The sequence below is a fragment of the Haliotis asinina genome, chromosome 11, assembly GCF_037392515.1.
Source record: "Haliotis asinina isolate JCU_RB_2024 chromosome 11, JCU_Hal_asi_v2, whole genome shotgun sequence".
Lineage (NCBI taxonomy): Eukaryota > Metazoa > Mollusca > Gastropoda > Lepetellida > Haliotidae > Haliotis > Haliotis asinina.
In genome coordinates, this window is record NC_090290.1 from 46,773,075 (window position 1) to 46,796,868 (window position 23,794).

General features: G+C 41.1%; 1 protein-coding gene across 1 annotated transcript in view; it reads right to left on the minus strand.

Moving 5' to 3' along the window:
- The window catches only part of LOC137256527 (uncharacterized), a 36,234-nt gene extending 12,939 nt beyond the window's left edge, over positions 1-23,295 (minus strand). Inside the window, exon 1 of the mRNA XM_067794368.1 lies at positions 22,282-23,295. Coding sequence (XP_067650469.1) covers positions 22,282-22,741 — 460 coding nt within the window. The 5' untranslated portion in view covers positions 22,742-23,295. The remainder of the gene's footprint in view (positions 1-22,281) is intronic.
- Positions 23,296-23,794: the final 499 nt, after the last annotated feature.

Consider the following 23,794-nt stretch of genomic DNA (forward strand, 5'->3'; position numbering starts at 1 on the left):
AAAAGGATGCAAAATAACACTGTAAATCAAACGTCAATGTGTTCTCTAATCTGATCGGTTGAAAAACATTATCAAATGGTATTAGGTTTATTTGAAACCTCCGTCTGACGCCGTCGGTTCCAAATGCATTCCCGTGCTTCAAATACTAAATGACACAATGAAATTGGCCAACACGTGATGTTTATCTCCTGACTAGAGCTGGTTATATCACCCAAAACTAGTTAAAGAACAATTGGAAGACTGCGTAACGCAACTGAGTGAATGAGTGAGTTTTTACGCCGTTGTTAGCAATATCCCAGCAATAACCAAAACACGGAGACAGAAGAAAGCCTCACGCATTGAAACATGTGGGGAATGAAACCCGGGACCTAGGCGTGACGAGTCAACACTTTCATTCTAGCTAGACCATTCCTCCTGGTCATAGAGTGAGTGTGGTTTGGGTTGAGCTTGTCTTGTTCAACGGCACCCGGATATTCACGAAAAGGTTAAACTTGTAAGCATGCCGTGCACACCCGGTAGCACCGGGAAACTCACACCGTTTGCAGGATAAACACTAGCACTCGCAGGAACAGGTCAGCGAGGAAACCCGGGAACACACGGTACAAATGAAAACAAGAGGTGTCACTGAGGTGTGAATTGTCTCCCATTTGTCTACAAGAAAACATTTTGAAAGGTTTACTCATCAAATAACTGTTTCTGCAAGTGTTGGATTACATTCCATGAAAGATTTGTAGAAAGAACATGTTCGATAATGCTTCAAAAGTTTTGATATGTAGACATTCATATTTGCAGGAATATTCCTAGACAGAAATGGAAAAGTGACTCCTTATCATAAGGACTCATTTCCTTTACCATTCATCTCCTGAACAGGTGTTAAATGTGAATACGAAACAGGTTGGGCAGTTTCGGCTGTCTCTCTGATTTCCCCCTCATATGTCACATCATCGTTATACCTGAAGCTGAGTCGACCTTTTTGGCCAAATTCAATTTTTAAATTATTTGGACTATCAGAAATTCAGACTCGTATGTATAAAGAAACAGTTCAACGACGCTGACATATATTTCAGAGATTGGCGTTTGACAATGAACTGCATCCGGAGGATTAACGACACAATTTCAACGCCAATGGCGACACCCGTTGAAAGCACTGACAACAGTCCGATGCGTAGGCGAATAAACCTATCGTTTTCTAACACCAGAGGGTATTAAACATCGTTTACAAGTAATTCCCACCATTTCATTAACATAGCCCACCCTGCAGTCATTAAAAGATGGCGCGAGATACCACCGTCAATTCTCGCAAGGACGAGATCTCGCCCTGAGCAAAAGAAAATGGCGGCAGTGTGTGTGTTGAGAGACTGCCGTGACTTAGCGCCGTTTTAAGTGTAAATGCATTGGCGTGTGTGGTCTGTGTTACCCTCTTTAGGAGCAGTGTAAGCGTGTTTATTTGCTACATGGGCGATCGTCGATAAGCCCCGGGTATACCGAGATACGCGTGGGGTCTACGCTCCTAGGCCGAATGTTAAAGTCGCTCAAACTTGTATGTACATTGATTAAGCTTGGAATCGATTTTTATGTCAGAATATGCTTTCGTCATATAATTTCGTAAATTTGAGTTGAATAATAATTGCTTCTACACGACGCGTGGGATCATGTGTAGATTTATGAATTATGGGATCTATGACGTAAACAGAATAACGTTCCCAAATCTTTGCTCTTCGTTTTTCAAGACATTTTATTCTTTTGGAACGACCAAATAAACGTTTGTCTTGAATTGTCCACACTAAAACAATTAAACGGAAATTGAACTTGGACGACCGTATTTTTCACAGAGGAATGTTCAGTGTCTCCCCCGATATTTTTATTGATGCGTTTTCTTCAGATATATTTAAATGTATTGGAATTAGCTGGTTATTAAAGTGTAACATACCGTCAGAGTGTGTGCCTTTAAAATCCGATACAGGCAAGCGTTGTGGGCTGATGTCAGCAGACAATGCCCTTGTTCTTCCTATTCGTTGAACATTAATGTCAGTAGACAATACCTTGTTTCGCATTCATTGTCATCGTACTTTAATGTCACTAGACAATGCCTTGTTTCGCATTCATTGTCATCGTACTTTAATGTCAGTAGACAATGCCTTGTTTCGCATTCATTTTTATCGTACTTTAATGTCAGTAGACAATGCCTTGTTTCGCATTCATTTTTATCGTACTTTAATGTCAGTAGACAATGCCTTGTTTCGCATTCATTTTTATCTTACTTTAATGTCAGTAGACAATGCTTTGTTTCACATTCCTTTTCATCATACTTTATTGTCAGTAGACAATGCCTTGTTTCGCATTAATTTTTATCGTACTTTAATGTCAGTAAACAATGACTTGCTTCGCATTCATTTTCATCGTACTTTAATGTCAGTAGACATGTTTCACAATGCCTTGTTTCACATTCCTTTTCATCATACTTTAATGTCAGTAGACAATGCCTTGTAACGCATTCCCTTTCGCTGTACGTTAATGGCATTATAGAATGCCTTTATTTCAAAGTCTGTATAAACATACTGCTTGCCATTTAAGCATATGTTAAGAATATTGACGCTTAATTTTTATATTATAGATGTGTAAGTAAATCTGATTCATACTATAGAAGTATAGGAGTACAGTATGGTTCAAAATTATTGAGAATAGCTAAAGCATTTCATATTATTAAACGAGAACAAATCAGATAAAATTGAATGTATTGTGAAAGTGAACTGACCTTTTCATGTTGTGTAGGTAACAATTTAATATTTTATCAAGTCTCCTTGAGCTTCACGGCACAGTCTAAGACGGGTAGGCATACTTCCTATCAGAGAGGTTAGTGTCTCGTGAGTTATGCTGTCCCAGTATCGGACCGCTTCTCTCTTCATGTCTTCAATTTTTGTCAACCCCTTTTGATTCACACATTCCTTCATCATCCCCCAAATGTTCTCAATGGGATTTAAGTCAGGACTATATGCAGGAAATGGTAATGCAGTCACATTTTTCTCCTGAAACCACTGCTTGGCATGTTTTGCGGTGTGTTTAGGATCATTATCTTGCTGCAAAATCCAGTCATTTCCATAAAACACATGTGCACTTGGAAGGAGAAAATTATCTAATATGTTAGTGTAGCGTTGACTTGTCAGATTTCCCCCAAACACACACAGCGGGGTCGTTCCTAATAAGGATATCCCTCCCCATACATGAAACTTTGGGCTGTATTTAGGTCGTCGATACAACGGTGCTGACGCAGACTTTGTCCATATTTTCACATTATTGGGATATACCCATATTGAGCTTTCATCAGTAAAAATCACATTTTCCCAGTCAAAGTTTTCATGTGCCAAACACCACTCAACACGCCTGTCTTTATGTTCTTGTTTCATGAGAGGAGAAGGAATTCCAGTCTTTTTCTCCCATCCAAGATCAATCAAATTTCTTCTAACTGTAGATTTTGATACAACTGTTGATCCCCTTTCTATCATTTCATACCTGATGTTGGAGATGCTTGCCCTTTGCTTTTTAGACTCTAAAATTCCCAGCCGGACGCGATCTGAGAAGTCCAATTTTCTGGGTCTCCCTGCTCCTTTCTGGTGCCCAAAATCCTTTCCCTCTTTAAAATTCTTCCTAATCCTATACACAGTAGAAAGAGGAGTTCCTGTTCTCTCTGCCAATGTATTTACATCATCAATTCCTTGATTACACAACTCAAAAATCAACCTTCTTTTATCTTCAGCAGACATTGTTGACAGTGCTGAGGAAAATGACGTCTGCTACAAATTCAGGGGAGGTAACTCTAATTGTACTATACTCAGTAGGCCAAGATGAGTTACCTCCCTTATACCATTACTTAGTTTTAAGTATCAGTGAATCAGTTGAGGTGTTAGGATAGCTCAAAGTAAGAAGAAAAATTCTCAATAATTATGAACCAGACTATATAAGTATCTCTATTATATATGGAACCTCTCTCTCTTTCTCCCTCTCTCTATATATATAGTGAGAGAGAGAGAGGGGTGAATCATACTGTAGGATCATAAGTATCAATGTTACATTTATGTAAATCATACTATAGAATATTACTTAGCTATGTTACATAAAGTTGAATCATACTATAAAATCTTAATTCTATCTGTTACTTGTACGCGAATTATACCATACAATCTTAATTATCTATATTACATGTAAGTGAATCATACTATAAAATCTTAATTATCTATGTCAGACATAGGTGAGTCATAACATAGAAGCTTAATTATCCATTTAACATTATAACAGAATCATAATAAGGAATCCTATCCTAATTATCTATGAAAAATACACTTGAATCATACTATAGAATCTTAATAATCTATGTTACATGTAGGAGAATCATACTATGAAATTTTAATTATTTATTTTTGCGATATAGGTGCGTCATACCATGGAACAATAATGATATCTGTTATGTACAGATGGATGTTGGTATAGAATTTAGATTACATCTTAGTGAAGTATGCTATTGAATCTTAATTATCTCTGCTACATACCAGTGAATCATAACAAAGAATCTTAGGAACCTCTGTTACAGACAGGGTAATGCTGATATATGAGTAGCACGAGCTATCCACCCACACATCAATACAAAAAGGTCAATAACATTTTTTAAAATAAACAAAGTATAGAACTAAGAGACATAAAAATGTAATAGATATAGATTGGTAAATTACAGAACACGTGGGTACTATACTATTGTGGAACGGTTTCACATAGCCAATCCTAAAATACAGCACCATTTCTTTGTATAGGTAAACACCTTTTTGTTATTGAACAGAGTCTTTCGATTGATTTGAGTGTTTCAATTCACACTTTAATTATGTTTTGAAGACAAACAGCCATTCCAAACACTTCACCTACTTCACCACAAGTCTAGCCGTAGGCTCTTGCGTGTGCCAAACATGCCGATAGAAGGACTCGGTAACGCTGACAAGTAGAAGGATTTTGTATTAATCTTATATAAATATTTGTTATTTGTTCGCATACCTCTTCACAACGCTTCATTGCGCATGCGTGGTTTGTAATGAGTCTCGCTTCAACACTGTTTCCTGCTGTAGGGTACGGCTTGATCGTTCCATTACGAATGCACGATCCGGGCTGCAATACGTATTTACGTAACCCTGTTCTCGTGTAATCAAAATGGCAATGTGCGCTGTTAAACCCTTTCGTTAATTTATTCTCGTTTCGGGCTTGTGAAAGAATCTGTGTGACTCTTAATCTGCATTATCAATAAAATCGGGTTGAACACTTGAGCATGGTCAATGTTGTGATTGTGTAAAGTACAATCTTTAAAGTGTTTTTGATGATGTGTTAAAGGGGGCATTTCGAGAAGAAAGCAAGCTCCCCTGATAATAGAGGCTTGCATGCTGAAGACGTGACACATAGCTGTGACAACTCACAGATCACAGATTTCTGTCACGACCTCTTTGAGATATTTTCTTGTACTTGAAAATGTATATCTGATACTTCGAAATGTTTATTCAGATGCTCGATTGTGACACCCGGTATCACAAATACCATCCTTTTAACATTCCAACCCTTCCCCAAAACCGATATTCATTTGTTTAACCTCAGAAGTTTGATATACTGAGCTGCAAAAGAAACGCAGTTTCGAAAAAATACATCTCATAAACACAAGCGTTCATGTTTATGCCTCTGTCTTTTTTCTTTAAAAACAAAAAGGAGTTGTAAAAAAGTCCAGAGTTGCGTTTCTTTTGCTGTTCAGTATATATGGCTCTTTGAATAGTATTCAGAGGGAAGAAACTCACTCTCCATAATAGTGAGTTTAGTTTTACGCCGCTTTTCACGGGGATGGGGGTGTGGGTGTGGGAGGGGCAACAGAAATGGGCTTCACTCATTGTATCCACGTGGGGAATCGAACCTAGGTCTTCGTTGTGACAAGCGAGCGCTTTAACCACTAGGGTATTCCATGCAACGATCTCCATGAGACTGTACCACTAGGTTTCACGTTTACAATAGTCAATGTATCAGCTGAGCTGTTTCTTAGCGAATTTTCCCGATCACGACAGGTAGATTAACAAAGAAGTGGTTCCTATTAATGTCCCGGTATATCGATGGATCGTCTGTCATACGGACCCGGGAGAAAATATATCCAAGAGAGCACACGCAAGTCTAAAAAATGTGGCAAGTTTAGATCCTGTGATCTCTTTTTCATTATATTCTAGGTTTTTTTTGCTATGCACTATTCTTTCTATACAGTAGTCTGTCATACAGACCCGGGAGCAAATATATCCAAGAGAGCACACGCAAGTCTAAAAAATGTGGCAAGTTTAGATCCTGTGATATCTTTTTCATTATATTCTCGGTTATTTTTTGCTATGCACTATTCTTTCTATACAATAGTCTGTCATACAGACCTGGGAGCAAATATATCCAAGAGAGCACACGCAAGTCTAAAAAATGTGGCAAGTTTAGATCCTGTGATCTCTTTTTCATTATATTCTAGGGTTTGTTTTGCTATGCACTATTCTTTCTATACAATAGTCTGTCATACAGACCTGGGAGCAAATATATCCAAGAGAGCACGCGCAAGTCTAGAAAATGTGGCAAGTTTAGATCCTGTGATCTCGTTTTCATTATATTCTAGGGTTTTTTTTGCTATGCACTATTCTTTCTGTAAAATATGTTCATTTCAGACACTAGTTGTTTAATCAAATCGATGTAAAGTCTGTGATACAGACCCTTATACAAACCTTTCAGTGACTAGTTATTAGCCTAATCGATGGTCGTCATGTGAGGGTAAGTCTCAAGAACAGGATATCCAGAATAATGAAATAATGGATATCGTAACTTTTCTGTACGTCAACGTTGTAAATTGGTGTGACGTAGATTCTTTAATATACTTGGCACGCTTGTGAAGTGTTCCCCCCGTTAAGAGGGCGGTGGGTTTTGCTGCTCACACAACAAGCTTGGACTGCTGTAAGACAATTCTAACTCATATCTTATCGGGAACAGGGTTCTAGTTTAACACTTTCCCGCTTCTCGAGAGTGAGTGAGTTTAATTTTACGCCGCCTTTGCTAATATTCGTGCAATATCAAACAAGAAATGGGCTTCACACATTGTAACTATGTGGGGAATCGAACACGGGGATTCGGTTTGATTAGCGAACGCTTTAACCACTAGGCTACACCATGCGGGGAATCGAACCAGGACCAACGCTTTCGACACTAGGCCACCCAGTGCCTCAGTGGCGCTTGTGAGTTATATTGTACAGGACAAAGCTGTATTTCGGTGAAATGTGAATTTTTTTTCGTTACCAGAATGCTGCACAACATAAAACTCCACGTGCTTGCCTTCTCTGTTACAACACACTCCAGACATATTCGGGTCTGGTGTTGATTTCTCCCGTGAAGCTGCCTGCATGATTAAGTATAACACGGAGACCCTAAGCCGATGTTTAGATTTATCACTGCCAAAGTGATGCCGGATACTGGTTAAAATGAAATGGCATCAGAAAATGTATAGCTTATATATCTGCATCATTATTTGAAGACGTCGAACATATCGAAAGTAATTCGGCTCAGTGTTTCCAATGTGAGTGAACACGTAAGCGAGTTTGGGTTGCTGACACGTTTACCATTACATGTGGACTTAATGTTGAAGAGTGAGTGAGTATGGTTTTATGCCGCTTGTAGCACTATTTCACCACCATTATGACAGGGGGACACCAGAGACGGACTTCATACATTTTAGCCCCGTGGTGAATAGAACCCAGCCCCTCCCATTCACAATGGATGAGTGAATGAGTGATTTTAGTTTCACGCCGTACTAGCAATATTCATCGGTCTGTAATTAATCGAGTGATCAATAGCTAAGGTAACCTCAGTGCAATGCTAAAGAATGTGAGTTAAGGTTAATCTTAGTTAAGTTCTTTTCGTGAAAGGAGCCGTAGGTCTTCGGCATGGCGAGCGAAATCAGTGCTTTAACCACTGGGCTACCCCACATCCCAAAGAAACATACCAAGAAATGTTCATGTGAACAAGATAATCACAAATGTTCATATTTTCCCCTTTTCTGTGTCAGGGTTTTATGCTTATGAGCAGCTATGTTTAAAAGTACAATCCAGTCCTACCCATGTGAAGAATCCAAAACCGGGTCTTTGGCGTGACGAGCGAACACTTTACCCACTAGGCTACCCCATCTCCCCTGATGTTAAAGAGACTGAGGACAAGTGACACAGTGGTGGTAGAAAGAAATCATAATTTGGGATTCGAACGCTCCACTAACAGATCATAACACTTAAACTTGGTACCGGGGTAAATGATTACGATTGGTAATGGCTGGCGTAGCCCTCGAAACTGTATACAGGCAAACCTTTGAAGCATTTAAGCATTGAAGACAGTAATGGAATGAATGGGGTCTAACAGAAAACGGTTCAATCCACGAAACCCAGAGGCTAATAGTATGAACATAAGTATATGTCGACGTGGCAAGATGACTCACAAGCGCCATTAGGGCACTGGGTAGCTTAGTGGTTAAAGCGTTCATCAGTCACGCCAAAGACCCGTGTTCGATTCCCCAAATGGGTACAATGCGACAGGCCCATTTCTGGTGTCCTCCTCCGTGATATTGCTGGAATATTGCTAAAAGCGCCGTAAAACCATACTCACTCTCTAGAACACGCAACCATTAAAAGCCATACCCATTAGTTCGTTATTCCGTGGGTTAGTATGGCCTTTTCTGACCTTGAATCCTTTCAAAAAGATTAAACCTATCCATACATATTTATACACAGCATAAACCGGAATGCATTTTACATCGCTTCAGTATATTTGAAGAGGCCACACCAATAACAAAATACCCCTGTGTTTACCCTCAGAGAGCGCGTGTCGGTGGGGGGCCTCTGAGTGTGTACCTGACTCCAGTGCAAGGTCACAAGGTGCATATGAAGGTCAACAGTCGTGTTTAAAACCCAAAACCAAAACGGCAACAAACAAACGAAGCCACCAAGAAAAAACCCAAACAAACAAACCAAAAAACAAACAAAACAAAACAAAAGAAACCCCAATAAACACACGAAAACTGCCAATGTACTATGGATCAGTTATTACGCTAAGACATATTCGACAACAGTTGATTTTGTTTCAATATCCATTTGACTTGGAGTAAACTTAATCACTTTGGAAAGAACCTCGTTAATGCAACCAAACACTGTCTATAAACAACTCTGTACGACCTCACTAAATCGTTAATCCGCAATTATCCGGATTATAGCGGTAGTGTTGTATTTGGATCTACCCAAAACATGATGGATCAAGATCGGCCAAATCTAATTGGCATTTTAAAACAGTCACACAGTCTCACAGTCCCTGAAGAATATTCTGTTAATTTAAAACCAGTGCATTCTGTAACGTAGAACCTCAATAAGGGAAAAATTTCCATATATTTTCCGTATCCTTTAAACTATTTCTCAAGGGCCCTTTTCAACTTATGTATGGCCGATTATTTGTGTCAAAAATATATTTTGTCAGAGTGCTTCGTAGCGTATACATACCAGTACCAAAAGTGATGCTTGTACCTCAATCTGATCAGAAGATTAGGCTGAAGATGGCGTTCGGTTTCATCGCTTCCCATTTCGACTGGTTTTCGCGATATCTACCGCTTGCGCTTCATGGTTGTCAAATCTTTACAAGACTAACAAAAGCCAGCGAAATGAGATGGAAACATATTTCTAAATGAACATTTGTGACAAGTACAGGGACTGTATAGATGCATTCCTAATACCAGACATTTCACGATATCTGTTTTCGATATAACAAGTACGATAAAATGGATCTAATTCAAAATAGTTCAAGAACCGCTCTCCCTGCCCCGCTCCCTATTCATAACCCACAAGGAAGAGTAACGGGTCATTATAATGTCACCTAACAATTCGAGGAAATAAGTCGTCATGAATTCTTGAAAATCTGGTCTTACCACTTCCTGTGTAATTTATATAAATTCCATTGCTATTTTGAGTTGATGCCTAATGACATCTGTTTCTGAGACCCGTGAAGGTCCCGGGGTTGAATAGGCCTTCAGCAACCCATGCTTGCCATAAAAGGCGACTCAGCTTGTCGTAAGAGGCGACTAACGGGATCGTGTGGTCAGGCTCGCTGACTTGGTTGATACATGTCATCGGTTCCCAATTGCGCAGATCGATGTTCATGTTGTTGATCACTGGGTTGTCTGGTCCAGACTCGATTATTTACAGACCGCCGCCATATAGCTGGAATATTGCTGAGTGCGGTGTAAAACTAAACTCACTCACTCACTCTGTTTCTGAAGACGAGAGAGATTGGATATTTTCTCGTTTTGACTATTTAAATTTTGTATTTCAGCATGACACGTTTTACTTCCTGGTGAATAATGCTGCACAGAGAAACACACAAAATATGATAAACATTAAATCACGGGAATGAGTGCATCGTATTTCTAAATGGAGCCAAGGAAATGTTTAGTTTCAGGTTAATTAATAAGGAATTTCCCAGTGATTTGGGGGTTAGTTGAATAACCCTTCATTTAAAAACATGTAAAAACCAACAAACTTGCAGTCATCTGAATAAGATCATCCTATGTAAACACTGAGCGCAGCAGAATGTTTAATTTCAGATTAATTAATAAAGATTTGCCACGTTTTAGAGTTGGTGTTTATTTATTTATGTGTTTTTAACCTGAGGGTTATTTTTTTGCACTGGGGTCTGGAAGACAGACTACGACATGGGGATACGCGGCTTAATAAGTTTGGGAGCGAATTTTATTCTTTAAAAAAATTTCCTTTAGGGCAGACAGGCCTCGCCCGTGTAACCCGACAGCGTCTGCAAGACTTTCCCTTGTAAGACCCTGTCATGTGAAACACGCAGTTACAGAGCCAACGCGGAGTGATACATCATGTGTAGACAGCCCCGTCAGGGTAATTACACCGTAGTCGTCTACATCCGCCGTTACCCAGACAGGTGGTCAACACCAAATTAAGGGCCAGCGTTCCTGATTAATGGTCACTGTTGGGGTTGAGTGGTCCAAATGACCATCATGACAAGAGGACATCTAATGGTCAAGGACCAGTCATCAGATGTCCGCGCGGCAATTAGACACGCTGACCGGTGGACGATTGATCAAAATAGTCCAAAGAACCACTGAATTAGCGATGTTATTGCTGCCAAATTTCAAAAGCCGTTCTGGATTTGTCTATGTTTAGATAAATCTCGTTGCTGCACTTATGGAGGTGGTGAGTCAATTTTGAAGTGTTGTTCTAAAGGAGTGCAAGGAAGTGGCGTCCGGCCAGTCAACAATCAGTGGGTTCCTGCTTGGATGAAGCCAAGCAGATTTTCATTACGTTAATGGATACCCCCACCCCTAAAACTCCCTCCCCAAAAATTGAATATAACACGACACACAACCCCCTTCCACCCCCTACCCCCTGCTCCAAAGTTTAAATCGTGTCCAACAATATTGCGCTTACGTAGCCACGTGTATGCACGTGTTGTAGTAATATTTTTTTATATGTTAACCCACTGGGTTATCATGGTGCAGTTTAACATGGAATACCCGACTCGTGAAGATCAGGGTTAGAACTGGTCCTCAGGAACCCATGCTTGTCGTAAGAGTCGGGATCGGATCGTGTGGTCAGGCTCGCTGACTTGGTTCACACGTGTCATCGAATCACAACTGTGTAGATTGATGCTCATGTTGTTGGTCACTGGATTGTCTGGTCCATGTTTGATTATTTACAGATTGAATACAGCTGGAACACTGTCCACATAAGACGTATAATGACTCTGAGCTGTTCAGTACTGGTTCTATCCCCACTTTTCTTCACAGACCTCCCACTTTCCGGGCAGAGGCACGGGGGACCACTCAGGTACCATTCATAAAACAAGACTAATAACCCCGGACTTTGTAAGATAAAGCATATGCAACACACGCACGTATAAACGTATGCACGTACGTACACGCACGAACACACGCAGAGGACCAATTAACATATGTGAAGGTGCCGTGATAATCATTAAGAACCAGTATAACAATCATCATCATCATCATCATCATCATCATCATCATCTTTGTCGGTAAGGGATCTATATATTGACAGGCGCGCCGTGGGGATTTCGTCGTACGATAGTGAGTGCGTGAGTGCGTGAGTGCGTGAGTGCGTGAGTTGGGTTTTACGTCGAGTTTAGCATATCCCAACAATATCATGGCGGGGGACACCAGAAATGGGACTGTCGGGCTCAGTTATGTGGATGCCATTTAGAAGCTATATTTCGGTTTTAAAGTATAGTAAGCGTGTGATTTTGTTTTTACGCAGGACCAAACAATCCAGTGACCAACAGCATGAGCATCGATCTAAGCAGCCGGAATACGAGCCTGACCACCTGATCCCTTTAGTCGCCTTGATTCTTACGACAAGCATGAGCAGCTGACGATCCATTCTAATCCGAATCTTCACAGGTGTTTAAGGGTAGAGCATTGCTGACTTGATAAAATAAGAACATACAATGTTGCTGCACGTGACGTCACTAAATCCTCGCCACTGTAATATATAAGAGCGGTGGGGTGGCCTAGTGGTCGGAGTGTTCCTTCTTCACTCCGTCAGGTGGGTTCGATTCCCCGGAGGAGTAGAATATGTGATGCCTATGTCCCGCGGTGATGTTGCTGGGACTTTGCTAGAAGTCTGTGCCCATTATAGACTGTTTCACAGTCTATGAACCACATTATTTTCACTACTGCATAGCCCTCCCTTCAATGTTAAAGTCCTAACTGAACCTGTCTAGATTTCCTCAGGTTCGGAATTTCTGGTCTCCCAGGGCTCTTTTTGCAATTTCAATGGGTTTATTTGTTTCAGTCAACATTATATAATCATAGACTAACCATTAGTCTCCGACCATTACAGTGGTGACAATCCTGACCATGATTCTAATTCAACGTTCGATTCCATTTGAGACACATATGGGTATCCCACCCCTGTGAACGCGCCAACCACGTCGAAACGTCATCCTTATAAAGAGCCACCCTTGTTCCCCAACTCCTCTGGACCGCTCCACCCCTTCAAGGCCACCCACTTGTATGAATCACCCCACCAAGTCCCAAGGTTGCAACAAAGCATTATCATCCGCATAATCAGCCAGTGATCTCGCAAAGTCTCGTCAGATAAACCACGTTAGCTCGCTCCATTAAGTTTTTATGGCATTTTGGGCAACGTCAATCAGAATGGGCATAGTGGAGATTTCCTGAAGTGTAATTATACCCACATTACCGCTACTGAACGACAGAGTAACAAAAAAACGTAACAAAACGGAACTATTATATACACTAGATCTATACGGTGAACTGGTACATTGGTCCGGCGCGGTGATCGGGAAATATATCTCGATTACCTGCCTTGGAATTCCAACGGATCACATGACAGTGACCGTATCACATGACAGGGTGGTGATCACATGACCGCATGAATGGTATTCGAGAGTATTTGTACTTTTTGGTGAGACTGTCTCTGAATGAAGACGGCTGGATGACGGGTTGACTTGGGTTACAACTATGAATGAGTTGCGGTATGATAAGAATACGTCTAAGCGATATCGCAATGCGCATGACTAAGCACGTGAATCTTGTGTGAGGCCACGTGTTTACCACCATTACTTACGGTCACGCATTCGTGTCACTGCTGTTTGGACGTACGGTGTATATTTGTACCGCGCACGGGTAATAGTCTTAGACTTATAGAATTAAACCTGAAAGAAAATTATTAATTAAGTTTCATATATTAGTTAATTATTAAGAAATAATAGTATAATATTATGAAAGCCACGTGCACAGGGATTGTGAATGAGTGAGTTTAAGCAATATTCCAGCAATATAGCGGAGGACACCAGTCATGGGCTTCACACATTGTGGGAACCGAACTCGGGTCTTCGACGTACCGAGCAAACGCTTTATTCGCTAGGCTACCCAACCATCCTAGTGAATATAATTTAAGCACCACCTGTGGTGATCCTGAAGCCGAATTTAAAAAATCGGTTTCGACTGTTTTCTGAGTCGTGGAGGTTTTTGGTCACAATGGGTCAACAGCACCATCAGCAGGTCGTGGGTAGAGACCACAATGTTTGCATAATAGGAATCGTTGTTCATTATATCAGTCACTAGATTATGTGGCCCAGACTCGATATTTACATCCTGTCGTCATATAGCTGGAATAGAGCAGCGTTAAACTAGAAACAACCCAAAATGTGGGTTAGAATTGGTCTTCAGCAACCCATAACCGGATCGGGTGGTCAATCTCGCTGACTTGGTTGACACATGCCATCGCAACCTTATTGTGTTGACCCATGTACATGCTGTCGATCAGGAGATATATAGCTGGAATATTGGAGTGCGGCGCCGGCGTTAAACAACAAAGAAAGCCAAGAAACGAACATAAATTATAATAATTATAAATGCACGACCAAATTAATAGCTATAACGTACAGTGGACGAATATCCCCAAAACTTTAACAAGTATTTCAGTTTAAATCGAAACAGTGCCCAACGAATTCACTGAAATAGCTAACTTCAGCAGCACACGTGTTAATAATTAAGGACGATTCGTGACTTGTAACTTTTAAAATGTTTACATATATTACCGTGTGACGTATGAGAGTGATAACGAATTACATAGATGTGGCCAAGATATACAAGCTATGCGTACTCCAAAACATATCTGACAAACTATGACGTACGAAAGCATGGAGCTGTTTAGTCGCAAAATTAAATATATTTAAAATAAAAAATATTTACTCAGTGTGAACTTACTGCTACCAGCACGTGATTAACAAAAGCAGATATGTCGATTCATGTAATTACGTTTCCGTAAGATATTCCTTTTAATGTCGAGTCCTTCTGACGTGGTAATTTGAAAGGCTCCCAGTTTATCTTACAGGAAGTATTGGTTTCCACTACCATCCCTCTTTGTTTCGGCACCGATTATAACCCTTGGTGTGTCAACACAAAAATTATAACATTAATACCAACATCTGTTCACCCAGCAGTGAATGGGTACCTGGTGAGATATGACTGGGCTATACGGGGTAATAATATGATAGTCGTTAGTATCAGTAGTAGCAACAACTGATACAAATATATGAACGGAGTTCAATATTACATGGTTTTAATGATGTCAAATATCCGTTGAACTGTCAGTGCATCGCCTTGTGAGCACTAATCTCTAACCCGTGAAGGTCCCGGGGTAGAATAGGCCTACAGCAACCCATGCTTGCCATAAAAGGCGACTATGCTTGTCGTAAGAAGCAACTAATGGAATCGGGTAGTCAGGTTCACTGACTTGGTTGACACGTGTCATTGGTTCCCAATTGCGCAGAGCGATGCTCACGTTGTTGATCACTGGATTGTCTGGTCCAGACTCAATTATTTAAAGACCGCCATTGGAACATCGCTGAGTAAACCAATCAGCCAACGAACGAACGAACCAACTCCTTACAAGACATTAACTGGATTGTTGAGGCAAGTCCAGACGTCTCTTAAGAAACTTTCTGGGTGCCATTTTGGTTATGCTTCCCCTTTTTTCATAAATACGTATATTTTTGGAGATAAAAAATAAACTGATTATGTGTACTAAACATTACTGACCACTGTAGCTGTAGCCAGACACGCACTGCATCACGTGGTACATGCTGCAGAGAAAGCCTGTGGGTCTGTTAATGATGGATGACCATCATAAGAACATAATTCTCTGTCCGGATAGTCATCAAAACATTTCCAAACATGCCCTCCGCGCTACAAAGTACAGGGCTTCACAGAAGAATGAGACTCCTCATTAAATCCGGCTCATGTTTTATGCGAGGATACAGGAACACAACGACCGGCATTGTGTTAACAGAATCAACAGCATCGCAGCCATCAATAACACTCGACACCAGCCGTCGAATACATTTGTAGTTGGATACAATGAAAACATTCTGATACATCGGGTTAAAGTGAGTCGAAAATATACATGCAAAAACACATTTATACGAGGTGTCTTGTTTTATGTCTTTTGTTGCTAGGGTTATGTTGTCAAGGTAACCGATTCCTTGACGCCACCGTAGATCTATGATGTTTTGTAAGGGATCAGCTGATTGGTGAATACCATGTGACGTCAAGCAGATCGTCGGTTCGTTTTATATGTCTCAGCTAGTACGTTGACGGATGACCTGGGAATAACCAGGTAGGTATATTTGGAGGCTCAAAGTACGCCTTTTATGATTCCCAAACCGTACTCATCCACCGTTAGGTCTGCACAAGCACAGTATTTTTGCAAATCGGACCAAATCGGTTAACTTCGTTACTAACCTCGGGCTACACTGGCGTAGTGATATACACTGGTACATTTACAGTCAGATATATCCGCACGGAGTCAGATAGTTTGAACTACTAGTATTATGGAAACGATAAAGGTGAATTTAGAATTCAAGTCAACGCAACGCTATTGTAACACCTACCAAATGAGTGAGTGAGTGAGTTTTGTTTTTACGCCGCTTTCAGCAATATTTCAGCAACATCAAACCGGGGGACATCAGCAGTAGACCTCACACATTGTACCCAGTGAGCGAAATAGTTTCAAAAGTTTACTAGCCAGTCGGGCTAGCTATGTCTGAAAGTTACTAGGCAACAACATAATTCACCAGTCCGAAATTTGACTGTAGACATTTTTATCAGACCATCGTTTTGCATGATCTAAAGTGTCTTTCAACTTAAGAGAGCAATATATTTGTAAAATGTTCCCATGAAAATGCGCTAGCCAGTCGGACCAGTGATCACAGCGGGTGACAAAAGCTACAGGTTTCACACACTGTACCATGTGGAGAACCGAACCCGGGTCTAAACTGGATGCTTTAACCATTACGCCACCCTTCTGCCCCAAACGTCCCACAAGGTGGGGTATCCTAGTAGTGGAAGCGTTTGGTCGTCACGCCGAAGACCGGGGTTTCAATTCCCCACATGGGTACAATGTATGAAGCCTATTTTTGGTGTCCCCAGTGGTGACATTGCTGGAATATTGCTAAACTCACTCACTCACCAAAGCCCTCAGACATAACAGAATTATTTACCTGACATTGTTTCGCGTAAAAAAAATCACTTAAAATCTTTGAGACGGTCCCTTGACGTAAGTTTCAACTCGCGTCTTGTGTGGTTGAATGATAAAGTGGAAGATATCATCTACCTCTGTAAATCTCCATGTATATCAGACCAGTAGCCCCCGGACATTCAGATGTAAAACAGGTGTTGCCGTTAAGAGCGATGCAATTCATTACATTACAGACGTTGTCTATAGCACTCATCGCGTTGTCAATTTCGCTCCGCTAAAAATGTCAGTTTGTTTTTGAGATACAATCTGCGGGCTATCCAGTACATTATTGGATTACATAACTTTAATTAAAGCTGGCTATCTGGCGGACTTCGGGACATGTATTCCGCGTTGAACTAAAGAGTAACATATCAAGTTGGTGACACCTGTTTGAACTGTAGTTTATTTCAGTATAATACACAGGAAAGAGCTTACATCGAGTCTTTGACATCGGTTACAGAAGTCGTTCACATTTTTGTCACAAATGCTGTGTAATCAGTATTCCTTATTTTCGTTTGTTTATTTGTCGTTTAACGCCGCACTCAGCAATATTTCAGCTGTGTGACGGCGGCCGGTAAATAATCAAGTCTAGGTCAGATAATCCAGTGATCATCATCATGCGCATCAGTCTACACATTTTGGATATGATGATGTGTCAAACAAGTCAGCAAGTCGGACTAGCCGACCCCGTCAGTTGCCTCTTACGACAAGCATGGAATACTGAAGATTAGTTCAAAACGGGACTTCTATTATTGAAATTGGAATCATGTATTTTTTTTAACAGAACTGATTTGTTTATTATAGTACGTGACTATTTAATATTTAAATACATATTTATCAAACGGGAAAATCGATCTTTACAAGCTATATCTTGTGGATCTTTTCGGTGTTCTTGTTATTTATGTCCCTGGGGACTTGATATGTCCTCAGCTTCTACCAGTGATAAACTGAATAGGGTGGTCCGGCATAGGGTGTGACGGCGGCCGGTAAATAATCAAGTCTAGGTCAGATAATCCAGTGATCATCATCATGCGCATCAGTCTACACATTTTAGATATGATGATGTGTCAAACAAGTCAGCAAGTCGGACTAGCCGACCCCGTCAGTTGCCTCTTACGACAAGCATGGAATACTGAAGATTAGTTCAAAACGGGACTTCTATTATTGAAATTGGAATCATGTATTTTTTTTAACAGAACTGATTTGTTTATTATAGTACGTGACTATTTAATATTTAAATACATATTTATCAAACGGGAAAATCGATCTTTACAAGCTATATCTTGTGGATCTTTTCGGTGTTCTTGTTATTTATGTCCCTGGGGACTTGATATGTCCTCAGCTTCTACCAGTGATAAACTGAATAGGGTGGTCCGGCATAGGGACGAGGTGGACGGGTTAGATCGTTGTTCCCAATGTCAGTCACTTGATTATCTGGTCTAGAGTTGATCATTTACAATTCCATCATATACCTCCACTATTGCTCAGTGTGGCGTTAAGCAAAAACACACTGTAGTGTAAATGGACACGGAGCCAAAAGGCAACGTGTTCCACAAACATTGCAGAATAAAGTGCTTAAACATTAATGCATTAATAGCATTCATTAATCCATTTATTAGTGATAAGGAAATATGTCACGTATTTCATGATATGCCTTGTCAAAACATTTGTTTTTAGCTCTAGCCTTTTCAAGTTAAATTTGTTTTCGAGTCCAAGTTTTTTAGATGTCAGTATTCGGTGTGTCAAAACCTTTCCCCTAGTCGACCAGTGAAGATCGGGGGTAGAATATGTCTTCAGCAACCAATGCTTGCCACAAAAGGCGACCATGCTTGTTCTCAGAGGCGACTAACGGGATCGGGTGATCAGACTCGCTTGACTCCTGTAATGGTATCCTAACTGCGTAGATCGATGCTCATACTGTTGATCACTGGATTGTCAAGTCCAGGCCGCCATATAGCTGAAATGTTAATTGGTGTGTGCAAGGTAAAACCATACTCAAATTTAGTTTCACGCCGCACTCAGCAATATTCCAGCAAAATGTAAATAATCGAGTCTGCGCCAGACAATCCAGTGACCAACAACATACGCATCAATCAACGCAAATGAGAACCGGTGACATGTGTCAACCAAGTCACCAGTATGACCACGCGATCTCGTCAGTCGCCTCATACGACAAGCATGTGTTAATGACGATAAATTCAAACCTTCAAACCCGGATCTCCTCAGGTTTCTCGCCCTAAGTTGAAACAGATAGACACAAACAAACACCTACATACAGAAAGACAAACACGATCCCTTTCATCCACCACAGTACACAGACGTAACGTGATAAAACATAAAACACTGTACCAAACTCACTCTCCAAGATCAAATTCAAGAAAAAAAAATTATATGAAATAAAAACTGGTTGTGATGTGGGTAGAGTGTGCTCGTTCTACTGATATCGTGATATGTGATAATGTGCGTGAGTCGTATATGGGGCTGTGGGCTAGCGTAGTGGTTAAGGCGTTGGCTCGTCACACCGAAGACACGAGTTCGAATCCAAAGATCGGTACAATATGTGTCCACCACAGTGATATTGCTGGAATATAGCTAAAGTCGGCGAAACCACACTCACTCACTCAAACCTAACCATGACCCTTTAAAAATCTTGAAGTGCTCTTAACTGACTTTGATACTGCATTACTACCGACACAAAATGCTCTATCTAAATTCCTCCTTATGCATCACCAGCCCCGGGCGAGCATAACCTAGCAATGGCTGTGTGTTACTGCAATGCATTCCGCGATCACTAGTACTAAAATGACCTTACATTTGACCTGTTTTGTTTACATCTACCGCGAGCAAACTTGAATATAACGTAACATTAAATAAATGGCTTTATACCGTGTTGAAAACACTTACCCGTAAACCACGGTATGTGCTGCAGAATACAATTATAAAGGGCGACAAAACGGCTCTTAAAGGCGGAGTGTCACTTGGACTGAGTTCGTGAGTGAGTGCTTGAGTAGAGTTTTATTCCAATTTTAGAAATTCGGTTACATCACGGAGTCGTAGAAAGCTAAATGACGCGTGTCATTGGAGTTAACAACTTTATGAAACTCATGTGAAAGATGTAGACAAATCAGAGTGAGTGAGTTATGTTTTTCGCTGCTTTTAGCAATATTCCCGCAATGCCACGGTGGGCGACACCAGCAATAGGCTTCACATTGTACCCATATGGGGAATCGAACCCGAATCTTCGGCGTGACGAGCGAACGCATTGACCACTAGGCTACATGACCATCCCAGGGCAAATCAGTGATCGCGTCTATAGACTAACGCTTAGTCTCTCTCTCTGTATAATTGTTTATAGAAACAAATACGTCCATATACATTGAGACGCCCAAGGAAGAACCAGGGGAAATCTAGACTTGTTTCATGTAGGGCGTTATCGTTGCAAAGAGGAGGAAAATAATGTAGTTCAGGGACTGTGAACCAGACTAATCATGTCCAGTGCGTGTCAAGGGTTCGAAACCACGATCCTATCACGCCAAAGGGACGCAACTCAGCACAGCAGCCACTCGTGTCTCTAAAGTTGGCTGCGATCACTGCTTTGCTTTATCATATAGTTATACCCACACTTTAAAGCATCATTACCTATTAACATAGTAAACCCAAAGAATCAGATTGAATCAATTTGACCCACAACCAATACATGAGATTTACAATTTGCTGATTTAGATCCAGCTCAACTTGTCTTCCTCTCATTGTAGGGATGAACTACAACGCCTCCATGTACATATACCACTAAAAGTTTAAGGGATAATGGATTTGAAGATTGAAAAATTGCAAATAGCGAAGCCAAGGAGGAAACACATGATGAAGAGAAATCACGGCGAAATGGGACAATTTATTCCACTCCTTTAAAATGTTTTATCTGTATGGATATATATTACTTTTTCTCATATGCATTGGCATTGACTAGTGGTATGCTCACAAAATGGAATATCCCCTACTTTCTTTGAATGTTAGCTGCCCCCGAGTTGGTGTCCGCTACGATCTCGGTCGTTAGTCGCGCATACCGCCTTTAACACTGAAACGTGCACACTTCATTCACGCGCTTGCGTGTGTAAACAGGCTGATTAAGAATAACGAAGCAATTGTTTAGAGTAGATTTACGCGATGTTAATGTTTATGACAATGTTCCGCAGTGTTTCATCTTTTAACGAGCGTCTCGCAAATCACACACGCCGCTCTCGTGTAGCTGTGATAAGATCTTGTTTAGGTGTGTGTTTAATCATACACACACACCTCGTGGGGTTGGCATAAATCTAAATGCGAATTCCTGGCATTAATTATGAGGGGGAAACATAGACAATTTATGCATTCCTTGAATAATAGGAACAATAAACGTACGGCGTTAGGGATGTGTTTGAGAGCTAGTTCGTGAACTCCGGGAAGTGTTTGGATTATGAACAAACGTATATGGCTGGGGGAGAGAAAAAAAAAGAGAGAATGAGAGGTGAGATAGTGAAAGTGTCTTGAGAGAGAGAGAGAGAGAGAGAGAGAGAGAGAAAGAGAGAATGAGAGGTGAGATAGTGAAAGTGTCTTGAGAGAGAGAGAGAGAGAGAGAGAGAGAGAGAGAGAGAGAGAGAGAGAGAGAGAGAGAGAGGCGGGGGTGAGGAGCTTAAGCTTATTTTTTTGAGGATAACGAATAATATGGTAGAAAAAACTTCCCATCCTGATTTTTACTTGTCTCGGCCTCGTGAGTCAGTTGTTGTGTCAGTACATGTTAACTACCACAATGCTAACTGGAGTGAGGAGAGAGTGAAGGTGAGAGAGCGAGGAAGAGTAGGAATGAAAGAAAATGTGTGTGTAAGAGAGAAAGTGTGTGTGCGCGCACTTGTCTGTGTGTGTGTGTGTTTGTTTGTGTGTGTGTGTGTGTGTGTGTGTGTGAGAGAGAGAGAGAGAGAGAGAGAGAGAGAGAGAGACTCAAACACTCCACAGGTTATGCAATGTAAATAATTTTGTACAAACCACCTGGTGCTTCCAGATTTTTACTTGTCTCAGTTTGACTGTCACAGCTACATGATATTAGTCAGACAACACCTTTGAGTATTCAAAAAGTAACAGAAAACTTTATACCTACCATGGAGATACGTTCCACCGGATTTTTCACAAAAGTTTCTAGAAATCCCTCCATCCACATAGAAAGCCACCACAAGGTGTCCAAAGTTTGCGGCTGGGTATGGGTCGACAACTAGCACAGCTTCGTGGGACGAGGACCTTGTCAAACTTTCGTCTGGCAAGTTAGCACGGTATTTGCCGTACGGTGTTGGGGCAGCCAAATACACGTTCATCGCGGATTTGGGTATAGCCACTAACTGACGACATTCTCTCGCAGTCGTGAAGAACACCACGGCACAGTTAAGATTATGAATGTAATGATAGGCAGCATCCGCCCAACGCTTCAGTCGAAAGTCGTGATTGTCGTCTGCTCCCAGCGTGTACTTGTCCTTATTGAACACAGACGACACTAGATGAAAGTAAAGCGCCACTTGTAGACACATATGAAGAAACGTTCTCTTTCTCAACCTTTCGAAACACATTTTTGGATGAAATGCTTAAGGGCCTGTGGGAGGAAGAACTTTCAGTGAAATGAGAATATTAATTCGTTTTCTTTTCTCAACTAAACCGGCCGTTCAGCTAACACGACACGACACCATTTTCCCCGCGTGCACTCACTCCCAGAAAAACGGAATCAATTAGGCGATTTTTCCAGGATTTGTTTTCTCCTAGTGTAAATATTCCTCCCAATACTGCCTGTAATCTTGACTATAACACAAGCGGGTCTTGCAATGTCTTGTTCCCGCTGAAACAGCGGCTCCGTCTGAGGTTCCTTGTCTCAAGGCCTACAAACAAACTACACACAAGTTATTTCCGAACCCGATGAACGTAGAAATACTCGTCAACTCTATCGTTCGGTCATTGTAGTCACGGTACCTAAAACGAATTAATCTCAGGCAGAAAGCTGAACGCCTTTTCATTGGTCGAGGGTACTTAACATACCACGCGCTGGTCAGGACAAGTCAGTATGATTGGTCAGCGGGGTTTTCAATCATAACGCACGTACCTCCACTATCCACAAGCCGCTCACTGTGGTGAGCATTTCACCTGCTTGACGGCCAACAGGTGATTTGTCGGCATGAATACCTTCGTGAAGTAAACATGACTGGGTTTATGTTAAGACTGGCTTCGTTCGCCCTACGCGCGACGCTCAACACCGTCGGAGGAACAATATGCGAGTAATTCTAGGCGTATAGTATGAGGGTGCCCATTCATGAGTCTCGACACGAAAGCCACGCAGCGGGAGCTCGGTGCACGGGCTTTCATTCAGGGGGTATTGTGGCTTCTCGGAGTTTGGTTAAAGTATAATTTTTGACTGTGAGGAGATTTGTCTATCGGGGTGTACTGCTATCGAAGGTTGTGTGAGTGTTTGTGTTGTGGATACGGCATGTGATAAATTATACCGTCACCTTAGATACTGAAAATTCTTCGCAAGAGAGGAATTCTGAAACAATTAGAGTTTCCGGAATTGAAGCATTGCTGGGTTAGTGCGGTGAGAAAACGTTAACGTAATCATTTTGCATGTACCTAGGAAA